The sequence below is a fragment of the Triticum aestivum genome, chromosome 6B, assembly GCF_018294505.1.
Source record: "Triticum aestivum cultivar Chinese Spring chromosome 6B, IWGSC CS RefSeq v2.1, whole genome shotgun sequence".
NCBI classification, from domain to species: domain Eukaryota; kingdom Viridiplantae; phylum Streptophyta; class Magnoliopsida; order Poales; family Poaceae; genus Triticum; species Triticum aestivum.
The window spans coordinates 151502682-151521328 of record NC_057810.1 but is presented as its reverse complement, the minus strand read 5'-3'; the positions used below and the strand labels follow the sequence as shown (position 1 = coordinate 151521328).

At 44.8% G+C, this 18647-nt stretch overlaps 1 protein-coding gene across 2 annotated transcripts; it reads right to left on the bottom strand.

Moving 5' to 3' along the window:
• Nucleotides 1-389: 389 nt before the first annotated feature.
• On the bottom strand, nt 390-15015 carry LOC123136289 (protein SRG1). Of its 2 annotated transcripts, none has more exons than XM_044555633.1 (4): nt 14782-15015; nt 12757-13043; nt 2292-2619; nt 390-921 (listed from the first exon to the last, which is right to left on the bottom strand). In XM_044555633.1, the coding sequence occupies exons 1-4, from the start codon at nt 14995-14997 to the stop codon at nt 679-681; spliced, it is 1074 nt and encodes a 357-aa protein (XP_044411568.1). In that variant the 5' UTR covers nt 14998-15015; the 3' UTR covers nt 390-678. The 2 variants fall into 2 exon arrangements, with proteins under 2 accessions (XP_044411568.1, XP_044411569.1); XM_044555634.1 differs by having other exon boundaries at nt 12784-13043.
• Nucleotides 15016-18647: the final 3632 nt, after the last annotated feature.

Sequence of the window (18647 nt, the reverse complement as noted above, 5' to 3'; positions counted from 1 at the left end):
CCACACACGCAACACCTAGCCGTTTACGCCATCGCCACCTTGATCCTTTCGCTTACTGGTTTAAATACAACCTAGTGGATCCACTCTGGCCCAGCAAGCCGAGCCGGAAGGCGAGGTTGTCTCTTGGGCCGGCCCACTGCTTGAACTCCTTCGTGGCGCTCGTCATTGTTGCTGACAGGTTGACTCCCAACAGATGGCAGCAACTGAACTACTCCACGCTAGGTGAGCAGCCCCCCGCCCCCACGTTCCGCTTCCTGATCAAACCCATTTGACTGGCTGGCTTAATTTCATACTACGATGATTGTGACGATAAAATTGCCAGGACCATAGAGTTTCTTTGTTTGATTCCAACAGTTTTGTTGGTAACATACTACAACTGATCAGACATATATATGGAACCATTAAATATAAGTAAAAAGTGCAATGTTACAAGAACTAGCGCGGAGGTATTTTAACAATGTTTTCCCGATGCTAGAGACAGCTCCGGTGAAACAGAGTGAGTACATAGCATGATTTAACCCTTTATGGATATAATGTATACACCCCACAATTCCACTTGCCTTTATTCAAAGAGAACTGACTGCCTTTAGCCAAATACAACTAGAATTTATACCCAGAATGAGAATACTTCATTTATCCTTGATTTTAGTTGCTTCTGAGTTACTCCTAGATGATTGTTTAGACCTTCATAGAGTCGAGAACCCTAGTTCCTCGAGCAAAGTGTTCATAGAATCCGGCCATGTAATCTTTGGTTTTCACTTTCTTGTACCGTGCCGGTTGCTTCTGATGCAACAGATCAGCCGCTGGCTCGATCACCTTCTCAGGATCTAGGCCGTAGAACATGGCTATGGAGGTCCTCTCTGTCTCAGCATTTGCCACAACCCTGTGGACTGGGCTCTTGAATATCCCATTGCTCATTACCTGAGTCAAGAGACTAGAGTCAGTGCTCAGCTTAAAGGATTATCTGTTCTGAAAAATTGGCCGCTCATTAGGCCATTTAAGCGCCGGCAAAGCCTATGAGAGCTGGGAGAAGATGCTAGGGACTCTAAAAATATGTTTTCTTGGTCTATTTTTTTTAGAAAATCTATACATTTAGGAGTCTGGGTATTATGCTACATATTAGTTCCATACAATCTTTGTTTGGGGTTTTAGGGCATGTGCTCAAGAAACATGTTTTTCTACGAGGCAAAACGATGTTGTGTGTGCCATTTCATCTGCAATGAAACTGTATTAAGCCATTCTATCTGCGTAACTGAATATAGAGAAAAAAATCTATGGCAAAAACTAGCGGCGAAGAGTTTTCTTAGATGGACAAGTGTGATTTTAAACTATGATATGTGATCATTATATTATTGGTGAAACAAATAATCAAAGTTCAACCACAAATATGAGGTCACTAATGTAAATAGAGACAAAGGAGGGTACACATCCCAAATTTTAGATGTTAACTAGACTCAAATGATAAGTTCCACACGTATGGCACCAAGCATTCCGACCATGACGTTTTTTACAATTAAAGTTGTCATCCGAAAAGAAAAGGCAAACCCAAAAAATAAACTGAAACTTGCCATCCGAAAAAAAGTTGTCATGCTTAACAACTAAAGTTGCCATCCTACCGTCACTAAACTTTCCATAAAAAATGTACGAAGTTGCCATGTGTTCGCGCCACACGTGTGACACTTATCAGGGTCCTAACTAAATGACCTAGCTTGGATTCTTTCTATATTAGAACAAAACTTTACTAACTCATCAAAGTTACATCATCTATCAGGACTAACTTACTAATTACAGGGGACCATCCATCCATAAGGCAGATGAGTCATGATACTATGAAGTAAAGCTTAATTAAGTCGCTTTGTAATCCTATGTAACTAAGTAGCTTTTTTTGGCCGGATATATAACTAAGTAGTTGATCCCACTATTAACATATTTATGCCAATATACAGACATGGCCTCAACATGCTATAATGTATGGGAAAAAGGTCCGCCTTAAACATGCATCCATGCATGCAAAAAGACGTATTTATACTACGATACATATATTCAATAAATATTTTATAAGTATCAATAATTATATGTATTTTCATTTTTAGCTCTTATATTATTAATCCAAGTAACTATCTTCAATTCCTGCAGCAATCGCGCAGGGTATCGTCTAGTGTAAAACAACACACATGACCTAGAAAAATCACATATCAAATTTACTCCTTTTAAATTTAGGGATATTTTCTTTTTTTAACAAAGATATATATGCTACTACAGTAGAAAATTAATTGAATTTATATAGATACCTCCATGAAGTCTCCTATGTTGACCAGCAAGGAACGAGGGTTGGTCGGGACGCTGTACCACACGCTGTCTCTGAGAACCTGCAGCGCAGCAACATCGTTGTCCACGAGAAGAGTCGCGAGAACGCCGTCGTCCGAGTGAGCCTTGAAGCCAAGGACCATATCAGGTGTCGGACATGGCACGTAGTGGTTGATCCTAACAGTTGTGGGAGCCCTGTCGCTAAATTGGTTAAGGAAGTAATCTTCCTCAAGCTCGAGAAGCCTGGCCATTGTCCCAAGGATAATGTGTTTTATCCTCTTGCTTTTTGCTGTGTACTCTTGTAGAACATTCCTAATAAAAAAAAAAGTAAACATCGGATCCATTAACTGGCTTAACTTACTGTTTGTCACATATATAAACCCACACGATTGTGCAGCTAGATCGATGTGCAGAGGTACAAGAAGAGTATTCACTATATCACTGCAGAATTAAGAGATGGACGTGACTGTAGCGCGACGTCTTGCAATAGGCGCAACAAGTGACACTCAACATGAGTGTGAAGTTGGGACCTGGGCTCCTCGGGTCATGGTATTTTAAAATACTAGCACAGTGTCCGTGCTTTGTTAAAGAAAAATAAATAAAAATATGACTAGTCCATAATTCACTATGGACAATGAAAATAGAACCTAACTTTCTAATTAAGTATGTTGTTTTGTATCGATCATCTGTTTATGTGCAATGACATAAAGGCGACCTAGACTATGCCATAATAATTCAATGCAAGATTATAAACAAAACGATAACATCAATTAAACACATGTTGGGCTTAATTCTAGATTTTGTTTTGGCGCTTGATTATAAAAATGTCCAAATGCTCACATGATACTTTACCGTACTAGCCGGTCGATGCCATAGCTTTCTCCTCATTCTCCTCATTCTAACATTGCAATGCATGTTTGGTATTACAAGTAATAGGAGTAGAAAATGTCCTCATGGTCAAAGGTCAAGTTTGCGGCTATGTCAATGAGGAACGGCGCACAAGCTGCCAGCTGCGGGCAGAAGCGGCTCTCCAACGGCAAGGCGCCGACGTGCTAGAGGAGTTATATATAGAGAGAAACATCAATAGGAGAAGAATTGGAAGAACATAAGAAATATCAGGAACATGATGAAGATGCAAAAGGACAACCTAGGGCATGCACATTCCCTTTTTTTTTTGGGGTCAGGTGACCCCTGGCGCTGTGCAATGTGTGAATATTAGTAGCATTCTATTTTTTATCAGGTGGTGAATAGTGGCATCTGGGTGAGTTGATTGTGTGTCCAAGTATGCTGCCATATTTTTTAAATATGTGTAGTTATCACATTTTTCTAGACAGCAAGAAGTAGGAGACATGCTGGGTTCGACTCCCATTGGCCAATTTTTTTTATTTCAGCTACTGCCGCTGTAGGTCCCATGTGTAAGAGGAGGAGTGAGCGGAGCCAGATCCCCTAACGAATGGCCCCCTGACGCTGGGCCACTGACATGTGAGTCCGGATTCACACATCAATGTATGGGCAATACGTCAGAGGAGTCGCGTTCAAAGTGAACTCACTACCAACTCAAATCTTTAGAAATAGAAAAGATATTCTAGAATGGTATTTAAAGTTTCAAAATTAATGTTCAAAACCTTTATGTGTGAAGGTTTACATGTTCATCATATCTCTTTAAACTCCCATTAACTAATATGATAATTTGTAAGCTCAATGAAAAAAAAATGCAGACCCCCTCCCACCCCCACAAAAAAGCTTGTTTTAATTTTAATATATCTATATGTCTATTTTATGTACAACTTATGTAATAATAAATTATGGGCCCAGATACCGAATGTAAGGTACAATCACATGGCAACTCTGAACCTTTTCGGCGGCAAGGTTAGTGACACGAGGATGGCAACTTTGGTGCTTCAGTTTATTTTTTTACAGAAACTTGTCATGTCACTGAAAATTGCCATCCTTACGTGACTAGAATTGCCATCGAAAAACATCATGACCGGAGTTTCATATATCTGACGTCTGACACTTATCATTTGAAAAAATTGTTATGAAATGTCATCCATACATAATGTGCGCACGCATTTTTCTAATTACTTTAAGATGTCAAAATATTTTTTTTCAAAAATAAGATAGATAAATGGCTACGTGAAACCCTTCATTCCTATTTGGCGTACACGCCGCTGTATAGTAACCTAGCACGTCCTATCGCTCGCTAGTCCTCTGTATGGGCCGACCGAACCTGGTTTTTTCTCCCTACCGGTTTTGGGAAGGTTTGAGAATCTTTCCAAACCTTTTTTCCTTTTTCTTATTTTTTCCTTTTTTGCTTTTTGGTCTTTCCTTTTTTCATTTAGGTTTTTATTTTAATGTTATTATTTATTGTTCTTTCTTTAATTTTTCTTTAGTATTTTATTTTTATTTCGTTTTTGTGAACATCTTTCAAATTTCTGAATAGTTTACAAAATTGTGGATTTTTTTTGAATTCACAAAGATTTTTTTAAATCAAGAATATTTTTAAAATTCATGAATTTTTTTTGAATTTGTGAACTTCTTAAAAATCATGAATTTGTGGACGGAGTAGTGGAGAACTATTATGTATGTATAACATAAAATGTTTATGATGATAATGAATAATCGACTTTTAGATCTAAACTCTCTTATATTTCTTTACATAGAGAATACTAGGGGGGGCCTTTGGATTAGTTACGGCTTACCTTTGGATTCTTCTTCTTGTGACTGCAAGATGTGAAGTATCGTGATTAGTTTGAAAAATATAGGATAGATTAGCAATTATTCTACCTTCTCTTGTACTTTAAGTTGATCATGTACCCCTATATATATGCATACGAGGCTCAAGCAATAAACAACCGATTACACAAATGCCTGTTGACGACAACACGGACGCGTGCCTTCGTCGATGATGTGTCTTCGGGCTTGGCAAACCCAACGCGACGCCTCGTCAACATTATCGTTTTCCCGGCACATCACTATCTCAACATCACTGCGCCCATGACTAACTAAGCGCCTCATTACACCTGCAGCTCCCATGACGACTACCTCGACACCGGCTACCCCGACTTAACATCGACCACGACTTCCCTCGCACGGCTACCTCGACCACGGCTACACCATCCTACGCTCTCGGCTACCTCGACAACGACACAAAGGACTATTGCCTTGCTTGAGCAACCTTGTCGATTTTCACTCCAGCCACGAATTTCACGATGCATCGGCTGTTACAATTGCGGGGGGTGGGGGTGGGCGAGGGGGTGTTGTAAGTGCATCAAGTGCCCCCTTAGTGGTTTTGGAGTATTGAAAACAAATAGGTTGAGGAATTAATGTGTTTGTGCGTATACACAGATAATAAAGTCCCTGAAGATTTGTTTTAACACATGGAAGACGACCCCTAAAAGTTGATTTCTTCAAGTGAAGAATTTGGTAATGAAATTGGTATGGTCTTTGAAGAAATTGATGTGAAGACTTTGAAGCTTGAAGACTTTTCTTTTTGTAGTTTTTTATTCTTATTTGAATCATAGGAAAAACCATACTGTTCAAGGGGGTCTAGGTGAAACATAATTCAGATTTCTAAAGTGATGCTCAAACCTACTCAAACCTATACCACTCTAGCCGCTTCGAGTGAAGCCTTTGGAAAACTCTGGAACTGGTGATGCATTTGCTAGCGACTGATGAAGTTCATCTGGTCGCTAACAAATTTGGTCAGGCCGAGGAGTAGCCTAAAAGTGAGGAAATTGAGTGCCCCAACGAATTTTGAGAGTTCAAATTCCGACCGTTGCTGCGTTGCGGGCCAGCTGCCGAGTGGGTTCTTATCCTGACAACAGTCGAATCAGAGAAATGACATTTATGATAATTCATGTCGAGTTGCCCTTGGCAATAAATAGCCGCTCCCACAACCACTTGTTGGTTGGCTGCTCCGAGAGAACTTGACACTTGTCATTTGAGAGCAACCCATCCTCTGACGATTCTAAGAAAAACCTAAGTGAGGAAAAACCCAGAGACAAAGTGATTGAGCATCACTGAAGAGATTGATCTGTGTGATCCGACGCCTGTTACCTTTGAAGACTTTCATTCTTCCATACGGTTAGGCGTCAGTGTTTTGAATACACCATGAGTCATTATGGTGTGCCGGTGAACAAGTATGTGAAGGTTTTGGAAGTCTACCTTAAAGACTTACCACGAGTGATTAGGTAAGGACTATGTGACATTAGCTCAAGAGAAATACAGTGAGGACTGTGTGTTGTCTGACTTACGACTCAACCGCCTCAACCAGATGTATAGTTGATACAACAATTGGAACTGGTCTACGAAATTGCAGTGTCTTCATCGAGCCAACCTGGTTCAAATTCCTCACTCTCTCTTACATTATTCCGCTGCTGAAGAATTTGTGTTCTATCTTGTGAAGAATTTGAACTGATGAATTACCTCATGCTATCTTTCATTTCTTCAGTTCATATTCTTCATGTGTGTATGCTTATCTGATTGTAAGTTCTTCACTATTACATATCATGATTGCATGTACTCTGATTCTGTTATGACTTAGTTTTCCTCGTGTTTCTATTTCTTCACTCTGATATTCGTCAAATAATTCAAAGTTTGACGAATTTCTAAAAATCTCCCATTCACCCTTCCTCTAGGAGTAAACCTGCGCTTTCAGGTGCCGTCGCCTATGTGACACTCCAAAAATTTTATTTGGTTTTTTATCAAAAACTTTGTGGTTTTGAGGAGAGAGAGTTTTTTTTAATCTTTCTTTTTCAGAAAAACCTTCCTCTTAAAAACCTCCTTTTTGCCTTGGCAGGGTTTTTAATTCTTTCAAACTTTGGTGGTTGATCTTTTGCAAACTTTTTCTCTGTTAGTTCCCTCTAAAGATGTAATCTTTTTGGGAGTTTTAATTTGTTTTATTTTTAAGAGAAGCTCTATGAAAATTTGGGATTTTCTTATCTTTGAAGCCACCCTTGGCTTTGTATTTTTGCCCATGAGATAAAACCCCTCCAAAACCTCCCCTCCCCCTTGTGATCAACCTAAATTCTCTGTCCCAACTAATCCAAACTGGTTTTGGATTTTATTCTAATTATTTTCCCCCTCAATTCAATTCTGAAAATTATTTGGAGCCTGAGGGATTTTCAAAGCAAGTACACTTTTTCCTTTGAGTTTTGACCTCAAACCAATTCTCCTGGATTGTCCTTTGAACCCACAACCCAGAACCATCTTGATCCACTCCTCCTCTTTTCAAATTTTTCAAAATACAGTCTCTGCAAGTTTGGACCAGATTTGCCAAATTTGGTGAAATTCATATCCACACTGCTCCAAAAATTCCACCAAAAATCATGCAGCCTACTTGAGCAAGGAGAAGCCACTCCACAAAAAATCAGCTCAAGGAAAAATCGCCAGAGGCCAATTTCATTCGGTCGAACACCTTGTGGGCACTGTTACTGTTCAAAGTTCAGAAAAATCAGTTTCAGTGTCATCTTCAGTCCGTCAGTTTCAGTCACGCGGCCACAGTGTCCTTGGCACGTTCCTCGCCGCCTCTTCCTCTTGTCCGAAGCTGCACACGCGTGCGTGGAGCCTTCCTGGCGTCGGTAGCGCGCTGGCTCGCCCTCGCCGGCGTCTTCTGCGGCGTCGGGACCTCCCGTGGCGGCCGATAGGAGGCACACCACGGCAGAACGCCGTTCCGCGCCGCCCATCGCTCCCTGGCTCTCCGCGTGGCCTCATGCACGCCAGCGCACGCCCGTAGCACAACCACCGTGGCCGGCAAGCACGGAACGCGCTCTCCGCCGCCGACGGGCCTGCACCATCACCGTTCCGTCGAGCTCGCCCTTAACACCCAAACCCCGGCCAGTTTAACACCAAAACGGACCCATTGAACCTCCGTGATGACGCTCGACCCCCTAACCACCCCGACCGAGCACTGCGCCACCGTAATCACTCGCCGGTGATCCTCGTTCACGGCAACCGCCTCGGACCGCCTATATAAAGGGGTCCCGAGCTCACTCTCGTGCACGCAGCACCTCCACTACTCACCAACACCCCGCCAGGCCACTAGGGGGACCTCGAGGAGGTCTCCTCCCCCAGCTCCGGCCGCCTCGCCCCGCCTCGGCCTCCAGCCCGATTCGTTCTGGTGAGGCCATCTCCGGCGCTCAAACCCCGTTCGTTACCCTCTCTAGCTGCCAGGAGCATAACCCCCTCTTCAATTTAACCTTTGCAGCCCTCTCCGACGAGCCCCTCGACCACCCGAGCCGCCGTCCGCCGGAGCAAAGCTCGTCGTCGACGTGGTGCTCGCCGACCGACTCCACCACCATCAACTGACGCGGAAGGGTACCCTGAGCACGGAGGTACTCTCTGATCTCTCTGCCTCGCCGTGGATCGCCGCCGGCGACCACCGCGGCTCTCGGGCGCCGGCGAACTCTGCCGCCCCGTTTGAACTTTTGAACCTGACGGGTGGGACCCCACCGTCAGCCTCTCTGCTCTCTCTTCGAATCGTTTTCTGGAAGCGCCTTCGGGCAGAATGCGTTTTCTCTTCGGGCTGGCGTAGTCGCTACCGAAGTGTTTTCTGTTTTTATAAACTAGCCCCTGGAAATCTTCTGTTTCATTACAGATAAGTCCCTGGACAAAAACCCTTATAACTTTTAATGAGAAAAGTATTTTTGATTGATTCTTTTTTTGTTCTCTTTAAAATTTTGTCTAGTTTTTTTATCAGATTTATTTGAAAAATATTTGGTTTACCTTCTGTGCACTCCTTGGTATTTACGTTAGCGCATATATTTTCTTTAAACCGTAGATACCGAAGGAGGTGACGGAGCCGCGAACTTCACCGAGCTAGGCTCTGACTACTCTGAACCAGGCAAACATGTTTGAACTTTTGATATGATGAGTGTCTTGGCATGTTTTGCATTTAGTTAGTTTCATGGCATGCCGGTGAGCATACCGATGAACGTTATTTTATGTGATAATGAGGTAAGTGAGTTCGATGATTCATACGTGGATGAATGTGAATATGAATGGCCATGTGTTGGCATGAGGATGGGTACGGTGGCAGTGTTGTAGCATGCCAGTCGTACGCCAGACCATGTGACTTCAGTGTCAAACCATATCGGTCCAGTACCTATCATTTCCTTCCTTGTACTACCACATGTTTTCCGCAAGGAATATGGTTTAGTAAGTTGCAAACCGCTTTCATGGTACACACCAAAGAGGAGAGGCCGTGATGATGGTTCCATGGCCCTGGATTAAAGCCAGTCATCCGGTCAGGGGGCATGGGTGTTTCCGGTTGGGACCGAGAGGGGGGCACCCCTTAGAGCGCGCGTATATAAATTTGATCCCATGCTATTCGAGATTGTGATCTCCCTGTCTCAAAAGTTTTTCTTGGACGATGACTAGGGTGATTCCTAGAATCGAGAGGTAGGATGGGTGTGTACCGGTTAGCTGTGTTTTCTTCTAAAATACCGTAAACGGAACTAGTCCTTCGTGACTACGGAAATCCGTTGGCTGTGGGAAATTTTTTGTACAAACTCTGCAGAGTCATATATTCCTCCAAATCATCTATTCCATGTCAAGTTTCGTTCCTTCTTATCCTAATCAATTGTCAGCTTTGGTGACAGAGACTCCGGTGAATCGCATGAGTGCTAAGTCCGGTTGAATGATTATCCCTGTGGATGGACTAACCCGTTTATTCTCATGGATTGAATGTTTATTATGAGTATTATTTACTGGTGAATTTAAAGCCCTTTCTGCGATGTCGCTTAGACGTCCGACTGTGGCATTTCTTTTAAAGCCCTTTCTGCGATGTCGCTCAGACGTCCGACTGTGGCATTTCTTTTAAAGCTCTTTCTGCGATGTCGCTCAGACGTCCGACTGTGGCATTTCTTCTAAAGCCCTTTCTGCGATGTCGCTCAGACGTCCGACCGTGGCATTTCTTTTAAAGCCCTTTATGTGGTGTCGCTAAGATGCCCGACTGTGGCATCATTTCCTTATTTATATTTGTTCACCTTTCGAGGCGTCGCTTCAGACACCCGATCGGTCCTTATTTATGCTCTGTGGGATTTCAGGCGGACTACCGCCGTTTCCCTTTTTACTTACCCGTTATGCCAATTTTATTTATTGTGCATTAAGGAATTAATCATGTTGCATCCATGCATGCATTTGTTATATCTTACGTCCGAACTGTCTTGCGAGTACTTTCAAAGTACTCACTGGCTTGTTGATTTGGCCAGATGCTGACGAAGGCGATCTCATGGATGAAGAGTTCGATAGCTTGTCCGACACTTAGAGGAGTCCCAGTCAGTCTCGTGCGACCCTGGATTTGGCCACTGTTTTATATCCGCTTCCGCTACCAAATAAATTTATCGAGCCTCACCCCGACGTTCGATGAAATGATATTCTTAGAGTCTTGTATTTCCCTTCCCGCTGTGTTTTTCCACCACCAGCCTATCCTTGAGTCAGTAGTATGTCTCCACACCACTGTGTTCTGTCTGCCATTATGTATGATTATTGGCGTGCTTGTAATAATTTGGTTGAGCAGCCACAGTTCAATCCTGTAATATATTTTTATGCTACTGGCTTATTGTATCAAGGAATTGTCTACCAGTGAGGAGGATTTCTCTCATACTGGACTCAAAAGACTGGTTTATCAATAAATATTTTTATTGGAAAACCGGTCGTGACAGCCTACCTTCTGATTCTTCTTAGTCTCATCGTCTGCGTCGCTACTGTTGTGACTGCCGGGGATGTTAAGTATCATGATTAGTTAGAAAATACAGGAACATGAGACTGTATATGTGCATCGTGGGTTTTAAAGTGTTTTAAATGTATTTTAAAATGTTAAAACAAAACCTTGGCGCATACATCTCGATATTGTACTTGCTCACAAAGTCGTTTCGCGAAAAACCGACAACTTATGTGTCGCGCGTGAAAAAGAAAAAATCCAGTGTTAAAAAGTGTTTTTCATAAGACATCCTTTTGTCTTTTTTACACAAGGCACAAAAAATGTCGGTGTTCTGCGAAACTTGACATACACACATATAATATCGAGATGTATGCGCCAAATTTTTGTTTGAAGTATTTCACACTTCGAAATATATTTTTCATGTGCAGGAGTGCACGCTCCCGGGAGCACCAACGGATTTCCGTGAAAAAGATCCATTGAATACTCATCTCAGCCATACTAGTATCCACCCAAACAAAGTAGTCTACAAATCAGTTTTAACAAACCAACAACTTAAAACTGGTTTTCTAAATATCCCCCTAAAACTGATTTTGCTAAAAGTTTTGCCAACTATTAGTTATCCAAACAACCACTTAGTCTGCTCCATCTACGAGCGCAACTCGGCCTCAGGACAGGACGTGTATATGAAGGACCCGGGTGCCACGTAGAAGAGGACTGATCAAAACAGTTCATTATCTTCTCTCCGCGATGCGGAGCAATCGCTCTTTTTCCTTCATCTCCGCCGCCGCGCGCAGCGCACCGGCATGACAAGCTTTTTTGTTGCTACGGCGCCATGGCGGGGGCGGAGAAAACAGCGAGGGTAGAGAAGTCGCGAGGCGGGGGAGCTGCAAGAGGCCGCGCACGGTGATGTGCCCGTCAATGATGCGCGACCAACCATGGTGCGCGACATCACGATGATGTTGGAACCATTCATACAAAGCTTCCACCGTTTGATTCGAAAGCTTCAACCGGTGATATATAAAGCTTCAACCAAGACACCGTGCAATTGAAAAGCTACAATCGTTCATAAGAAAGCTGCAATCGTTCATAAGAAAGCTATAGTAGTTCTGGAAAAAGATTCAACCAGAAGACTGATTTTTAGAAGTGGGGCATTACGCAAACCCAAAAGCTGCAACGGGCTACGAGAAAAGCTTCAACCGCGAAAAAAGTTTCAACTATAGACGACGACAGCCATGGACGACGATGAAAAGTTGCAACTGGCTCCGTTGTTTGCTACAGCTGGCTACTTTTTTGCTACAAACAGAGGATGGCGAGCGTGGTGATTGCGCACGGCGACTTATTTTTTTGCTACAACCGACTCATTTATTGCTACGACTGGCTTCGTTCTTTGCTGCAAATAGAGGCTGGTGAGCGTGGTGACCGTGGGCGGCGTGGACGGACGAACGACGACGAGGACAGTCAGCAAGGGCGGCGAACGGCGACTAGGACGACCGGCGGGGGGCGGGGATAGACGATGAGGACGACCGGCGAGGGACGGCTATTGGAGAGTGTGTGCGGCCGGCGAGATGGAAGAGAGCAAGGTGCAGGGGAAATCCTTCGTGCGCGCGTGTGAGAAAGACGAAGGCATCCGACGATTATAATCCAGATGGCTGCGGGCCGACCGGCTTAAATTTGGACAGGCGCGCCGGCGCCTAGCACCCGCCTAAAAAATTGCATGTCTTGGAGGTTCCAAATGGGTATATATATTTTCCTCAAAATTGCAACATATTTTGAGTATTACTGACCTCAAAGATTCTCCCGGAGGTACTGACCTGAATGATTCGGGATGTTTGGGCCAATTAGCGAGATTTATCTCATCCTTTGGCCCCACTTTGAGATGCAGTCGATCGGACCAGTCCCGGGTTTGATGCTGGGTTTTAATTTGGTCATTGCCGTATCCTTCCACCTGGAAATGCTTACCGTCCAGTAGGTTGCTGCATTTCTGTTTTTCTTCCAGGGGCTGGTGAAAAAATGCTTTAGATGCGGTGATCACATCATCCATCAGAGAGGACTCTATGCCATGGTTTGTAACCTAGACAGATCACATAAGCTCAATTAGTTTTAAAAAAGCGTAAGTTGTAGAATCAAACTATAGTTTTCAATGATAGTTACACATTTGTAAATATATATATTCTGAACCGTCAACCATAGCTTAAAAAAGAGAAATAAACACACAGAAAAAACAGAGCAAAGAAAGGAAAAGGAAAAGGAATAGCAATTTACAAGGCTACAATAATGGTGGGGAAAGGGGCTGCCTGTGTGCATACAGTAGTGGAGCGTGAATCGAAGGATGGGCCTACCTCTTGCTCGGTGAGCTGGGCAAATTTGCATCAACTCCTAAAAGGAAATTCATAAATAAAGACGGACTAGGGTCCTGTTTGGTCTTTACTACACTCCGGCACAGTGTACACGGCTTCCTTAGGGTATGTACGATATTTGTATCGAATAGTTGGTGGGGTAAAAGGGAGAGAAACGCATAGACATGACTTCTCTTAGCCAAAAGATAAAGATAGGTCATGTCAAAAGAAAAAAGATAAAGATAAGTCATTTTCCCTGTTGTCACATATGACTTCTTCTATTCACACATTTTTTTAAGTTTAATTTAACCACCCCATAATTTTATGATCATGAAAGCAAATAATCCCTAGAAATGACTGTAAGATACAATACAGTGTATAATATTGTTTTGACTTCTTTATATGGCATGAAATACATAAGAAAAGATTATATTAGCAACCATTATAGCGATGCAACCTGAGGACAGTGGTATCCCTAGCTCATCAGGGTTCAAATCCTGATGCTCGCATTTATCTTGGATTTATTTCAGTATTTCCGTCGATGCACCTTCAATGGAAGGAGACATACCCGTCGATTAGGAGGCGCCTACGATGACTTCGTAAAATCTTAAGATGATATGCCGGCTCAGTCACTCGGAGGTGCTCATAGGGATAGGATGTGTGTGTACATGCATAAAGATGAGTGTATGCGCGTATATATGAGCACATTGTGTTTGTACTGTGTTTAAAAAAAATCCTACCACAAGAAAGAGTTCTATTGAAAAATATTTCTTAAAAAGAAACTATTGTATAAGCCTACAAGCCCTTTTGACCGTGGCCTCATCTTGATCAAGTGAAGTATCTAGTACAACATCTGTAAACAAATATAAGAGCGGTCCGTGGATTTCGTTTCTCCCACCGTATCAAGAGTCCATTCTTTCCTTATCGCCCCCCCCCCCCCCCCCCCCCCCCCCATGCCTGATCATCGCAGGCAGGCCACCCAACATTAACCAAGCATCCAAGGCTATCCATGACACTTTCAGATTGGTCTTATATCAGAGCGGCCAATTTTCAGTTAGTCTGATGAACAAAATACTGAGGAATCAATTCATTCCATGCATAAATATTGATGGAAATTAAAGTTACCGCTTAAAACCAAGAATACTTTTTGAAACGGAAAACAAGAAATTTTTTGGTACTTGAAAAAGAAGCAAAATTTACAGGATAACAGATCCCACAACAGAGCAGATCCACTCCCTTCTGTCTCATTCCCTACCCGCCCGGCTCTTCTTCTACCCCACCGCATCGTGAGGGTTGATCTTGCCCAAAAAAATTAGGCCGCGACAAAGAGAGAAACAATTGACGGATTATCAGCACAATCATTGTTTTGAGGGTTCTGATATGCGGAATCATCGCGAAACTCCGAAAGCTGTTGTTGAACATGCTCCTCGATTTCGTGAAGCAAACCAAAGACAAGGTTCAAAAAGCTCTAACCTGAAAGAGCCCCCAGCTCTGCAGAGCCGCCCGGAGCTTGTCAGCCTCGTCGGCGGCCGCCAGACGGCTGAGATCGATGATAGGGACAGACTCTGTCATCTGATCCACCACAAGCAGACGGTTTTGCTCCCCCAAGACGTACTGACTTGGCGGCTCCTTGACGCTGGCTGCCAGCTCTTGCACCACCATCGGCACGCTCCATTGCTCGTCAGCCATATGGGTACGTTGGCTATATTTTTGTTAGGTGTGCTCGCGTGAAGGGAAAGTTGAATTTATAGAGAAATTTATTTTCAAGAATCACGTGGTACTGCTGAAAAAAATAGCATCTTTAGCCAAGCATCTCAAAACGGTCTCAAACGTTCAGACGGACAGCCCGACCATTGACCGGTCAACAAAAAAAACCCGACCTAGACGGACTCCTCATACCGGGCATATACCCGATTCCTCTGTCTCCGCTCCTCCTCTCCTCCCGGGTCGCACATGCGTGCGACTCTAGAGGACCCCCAAACCCTAGGCAGCAGCTACACCAGATCCCCTTCCCCTGCCCGCTGCCAGCGCCGGCGGTGGCGACCGTGCCCGGCCGCCAAAGGCGGCGGGTGCCAGCGGCGCTCCCCGACAGGCTCACTTCGCGCGGAGTGGGGCGTCATCGGAGCTCGTGGGTGGGGGTGTGGTCGACGGCGCGTGGTCGCGGTGGCGTTCGCCGGCGTGCGACGGGGTTCGTGGAGGTCCAGCGGGTCCAACGAGGTAGGCAACAGTCGAAGTGGAGTTGGTGTGGGCGTTGGCGCTCACTGGAGGCGGCGGCGCCTGCTCATGGCCGGGAGGTGGTGGCGCTGTGGAGGCCCAGACAGGAAGGAGCTCCTGGCGAGCAGCGGGCGCCGGCCACCTACGCGGCGTGGCCTGCGGCGTCGCTCCCGGCGGTGCTGGTGCAGGAGAGGTGCGGGTTGGAGCGGATGTGGAGTTGGCCAGATCTGAATCCGGTTGATTTGATCTGTACCTGTGAGGCGAGATCTGTCGCGTGGCTGGCCCTTGGGGCGGGGGGTGGCCGTCGCGGTGGCCTTGGTTCGTGCCTGAGATGGTAGGAGGCTGCTGCTCCTGGTCGATGGAGGTTGCTGGGTTGCGTTCCCTCTGCAGTGCGCGGTGTTGGTGGACCATGGTTGCGCAGCTTCGACGGCAAGGTGCTGCGGTGGCGGCAGTGTGAGGCTTCATGGATGGAGCTGGCCAAACCTTGGAGGTGTGGAGAGGTGTGGCAATATGGATGAAAATCTTGTCTGGTTCTTGCCGGATCGGCGGCGATGGCGCCTGTGGGTGTCATTCTTCTCATTGGAGGCGTCACCGAGTGTGTCGCCATTTCCCTCGCTCGCTTGGTGTGGTAGCTGTCTCCGGGCGAAAGCCTTGATTTGGAGTAGGATCGACACAATGGCGGTGTCTTCGACATCGTACCTCTGTTGGGAGCATCATGTCTGGAGACGGGGTCCTATGTTGCGCTTCTCTGGTGTGCGCCGTTGCCCATGATCGAGCTACTGCGGCACAATGTACGACCGTCTCTGGTGAATCCAAGAAGATGGCTTCCTCAAGTCGGATCAAGTCCTGCCATCCTCTTGCCACCTCCTTTAGGCATAAAGGGGGGATGATGCGTTGACAAGAGAAGCTTCGCGTGAGTTGCTGTTCTTTGGAGGTGATCGACGTCGGTCGGGACGCGGCGAGGTTTTCGGTTTTGGGCAGGCTCTTTTGCTTTGTAGATGTGTTGTCGTTGGTGGCTGTCTTTGGACTAGCCTGGGTGTGGAGTTTGTACTATGCTCGTTGTTCGCAGCGAGTGGTAGTCGTCTTGTACTTGTAATCCTCTTCTTCTATAAAGCTATGCTCTCGAAAAAATACCGGTCCTATACGCCTGGACTAACCGACATCACTCATCTTCAGCCCAAATATGTGGCTGATATGTGGAGGACCAAGCGCATTTGCCATGTCGGACCAGATAGGCCGACCCTACCTCAAATTGCACCAAATCCCTCCCCCTGACCTAGCCGATTCGACTTATTCCTCTTCTCTCTTCTCTTTCCTCCATGCCGGACCTCCCCTAGCTCCATCGCTACCCTTGCTGCGCCGATGTCCAAGCCCTCAAAGCTGCTAGCACCGCCACAAACAGTCCTCCCATCCATTCGCGCCGCCGCGGACATCATCGCCGGTCCGGACGCCACCACGGTACGTCCAGTAACTCTGGGACTGCACCTTGCCCTCTATGTGTTTGACACATTGCCTGTAACGCCCGGATAATTATGCTACAGTAAACCTACGCTAATGGTGCCACGTCACCTCTGTTACTGTTGCTAACCCCGCGTTGGATAAAAACGTTTCAAATTTAAATTTGGATTTTTGACAAACAATAAAAGTTTTCAAATATCAAAACTAAAATGTTCGAAGTGTGCCAAATAATGCCTAGCTATTTATGGTGAAGAAACCACATTTTTATAAAATGCCTAAATAGTTTAAAATGAATTAAAATAGGAAGGGGAAAATAAATAAAAAGAAAAGAATAAAACATAAAACAAATTAAAAAAGGGCAAACCCCCCTCTCCTTGGGCCGAATGGCCCAACTGGCCATCCATGCCACCAGGAGGCCCACCCCATCCCACCTTATCCCCCCAGAAACCCTAACCCCCACCCCCACACGCTCCCACTCACACCCCCACTCATCCACATCTCTCCCCCTCTCCTCTCGATCCCATCTGGATTGGGGAGGGGCTCTGAAGGAAACATGCCCTAGAGGCAATAATAAATTTATTATTTATTTCCTTATTTCATGATAAATGTTTATTATTCATGCTAGAATTGTATTAACCGGAAACTTAGTACATGTGTGAATACATAGACAAAACATAAGTGTCCCTAGTATGCCTCTACTTGACTAGCTCGTTAATCAAATATGGTTAAGTTTCCTAACCATAGGCATGTGTTGTCATTTGATGAACGAGATCACATCCATCACGAGAATGATGTTATGGACATGACCCATCCATTAGCTTGGCATTATGATCGTTACAGTCTCATTGCTACTGCTTTCTTCATGACTTATACATGTTCCTCAGACTATGAGATTATGCAACTCCCGAATACCAAAGGAACACTTTGTGTGCTACCAAACGTCACAACGTAAAAGGGTGATTATAAAGGTGCTCTACAGGTGTCTCCGAAGGTGTTTGTTGGGTTGGCATAGATCGAGATTAGGATTTGTCACTCCGTGTTTCGGAGAGGTATCTCTGGACCCTCTCGGTAATGCTCATCACTATAAGCCTTGCAAGCAATGTGACTAATGAGTTAGTTGCGGGATGAAGTATTACAAAACGAGTAAAGAGACTTGCCGGTAACGAGATTGAACTAGGTATGATGATACCAACGATCGAATCTCGGGCAAGTAACATACCGATGACAAAAGGAACAACAAATGTTGTTATGCGATTCGACCGATAAAGATCTTCGTAGAATATGTAGGAGCCAATATGAGCATCCAGGTTCCGTTATTGGTTATTGACCGGAGGTGAGTCTCGGTCATGTCTACATAGTTCTTGTTGTAGGGTGGAACCCTAGATGGAGATCTTTCATGAATTGGATGGGAAATCCCCAAGAACACGAAGAACACGAAGAACGCAAGAGAGGGGAAACACTCAAATTGACTGGATCCAATCACGCATATGCTAGTTCCAAGAACACACAAGAGGTCACAATGAATCCAAGGACAACAAAGGAAAGATACAAGATACTAGTTCATCCCAATCCTATGAGGAGAGAGGTCTTGATGATCCTATGATGGGGATCCTTTCCAAGATGGGGGCTTGATATCCACTAGGGATCTTCTCCTAGGAGGTCTTGAT

Bases quoted from the DNA above. Each gene is read 5' to 3' on its own strand.
- LOC123136289 (XM_044555633.1), bottom strand. From the start codon at position 14,997: ATGGCTGACGAGCAATGGAGCGTGCCGATGGTGGTGCAAGAGCTGGCA. The intron at 13,044-14,781 runs GTTAGAGCTTTT...TGATCTGTCTAG, and splicing joins AGAGCTGGGGGCTCTTTCAG to GTTACAAACCATGGCATAGA. The intron at 922-2,291 runs GTATCTATATAA...CTCTTGACTCAG, and splicing joins ACATAGGAGACTTCATGGAG to GTAATGAGCAATGGGATATT.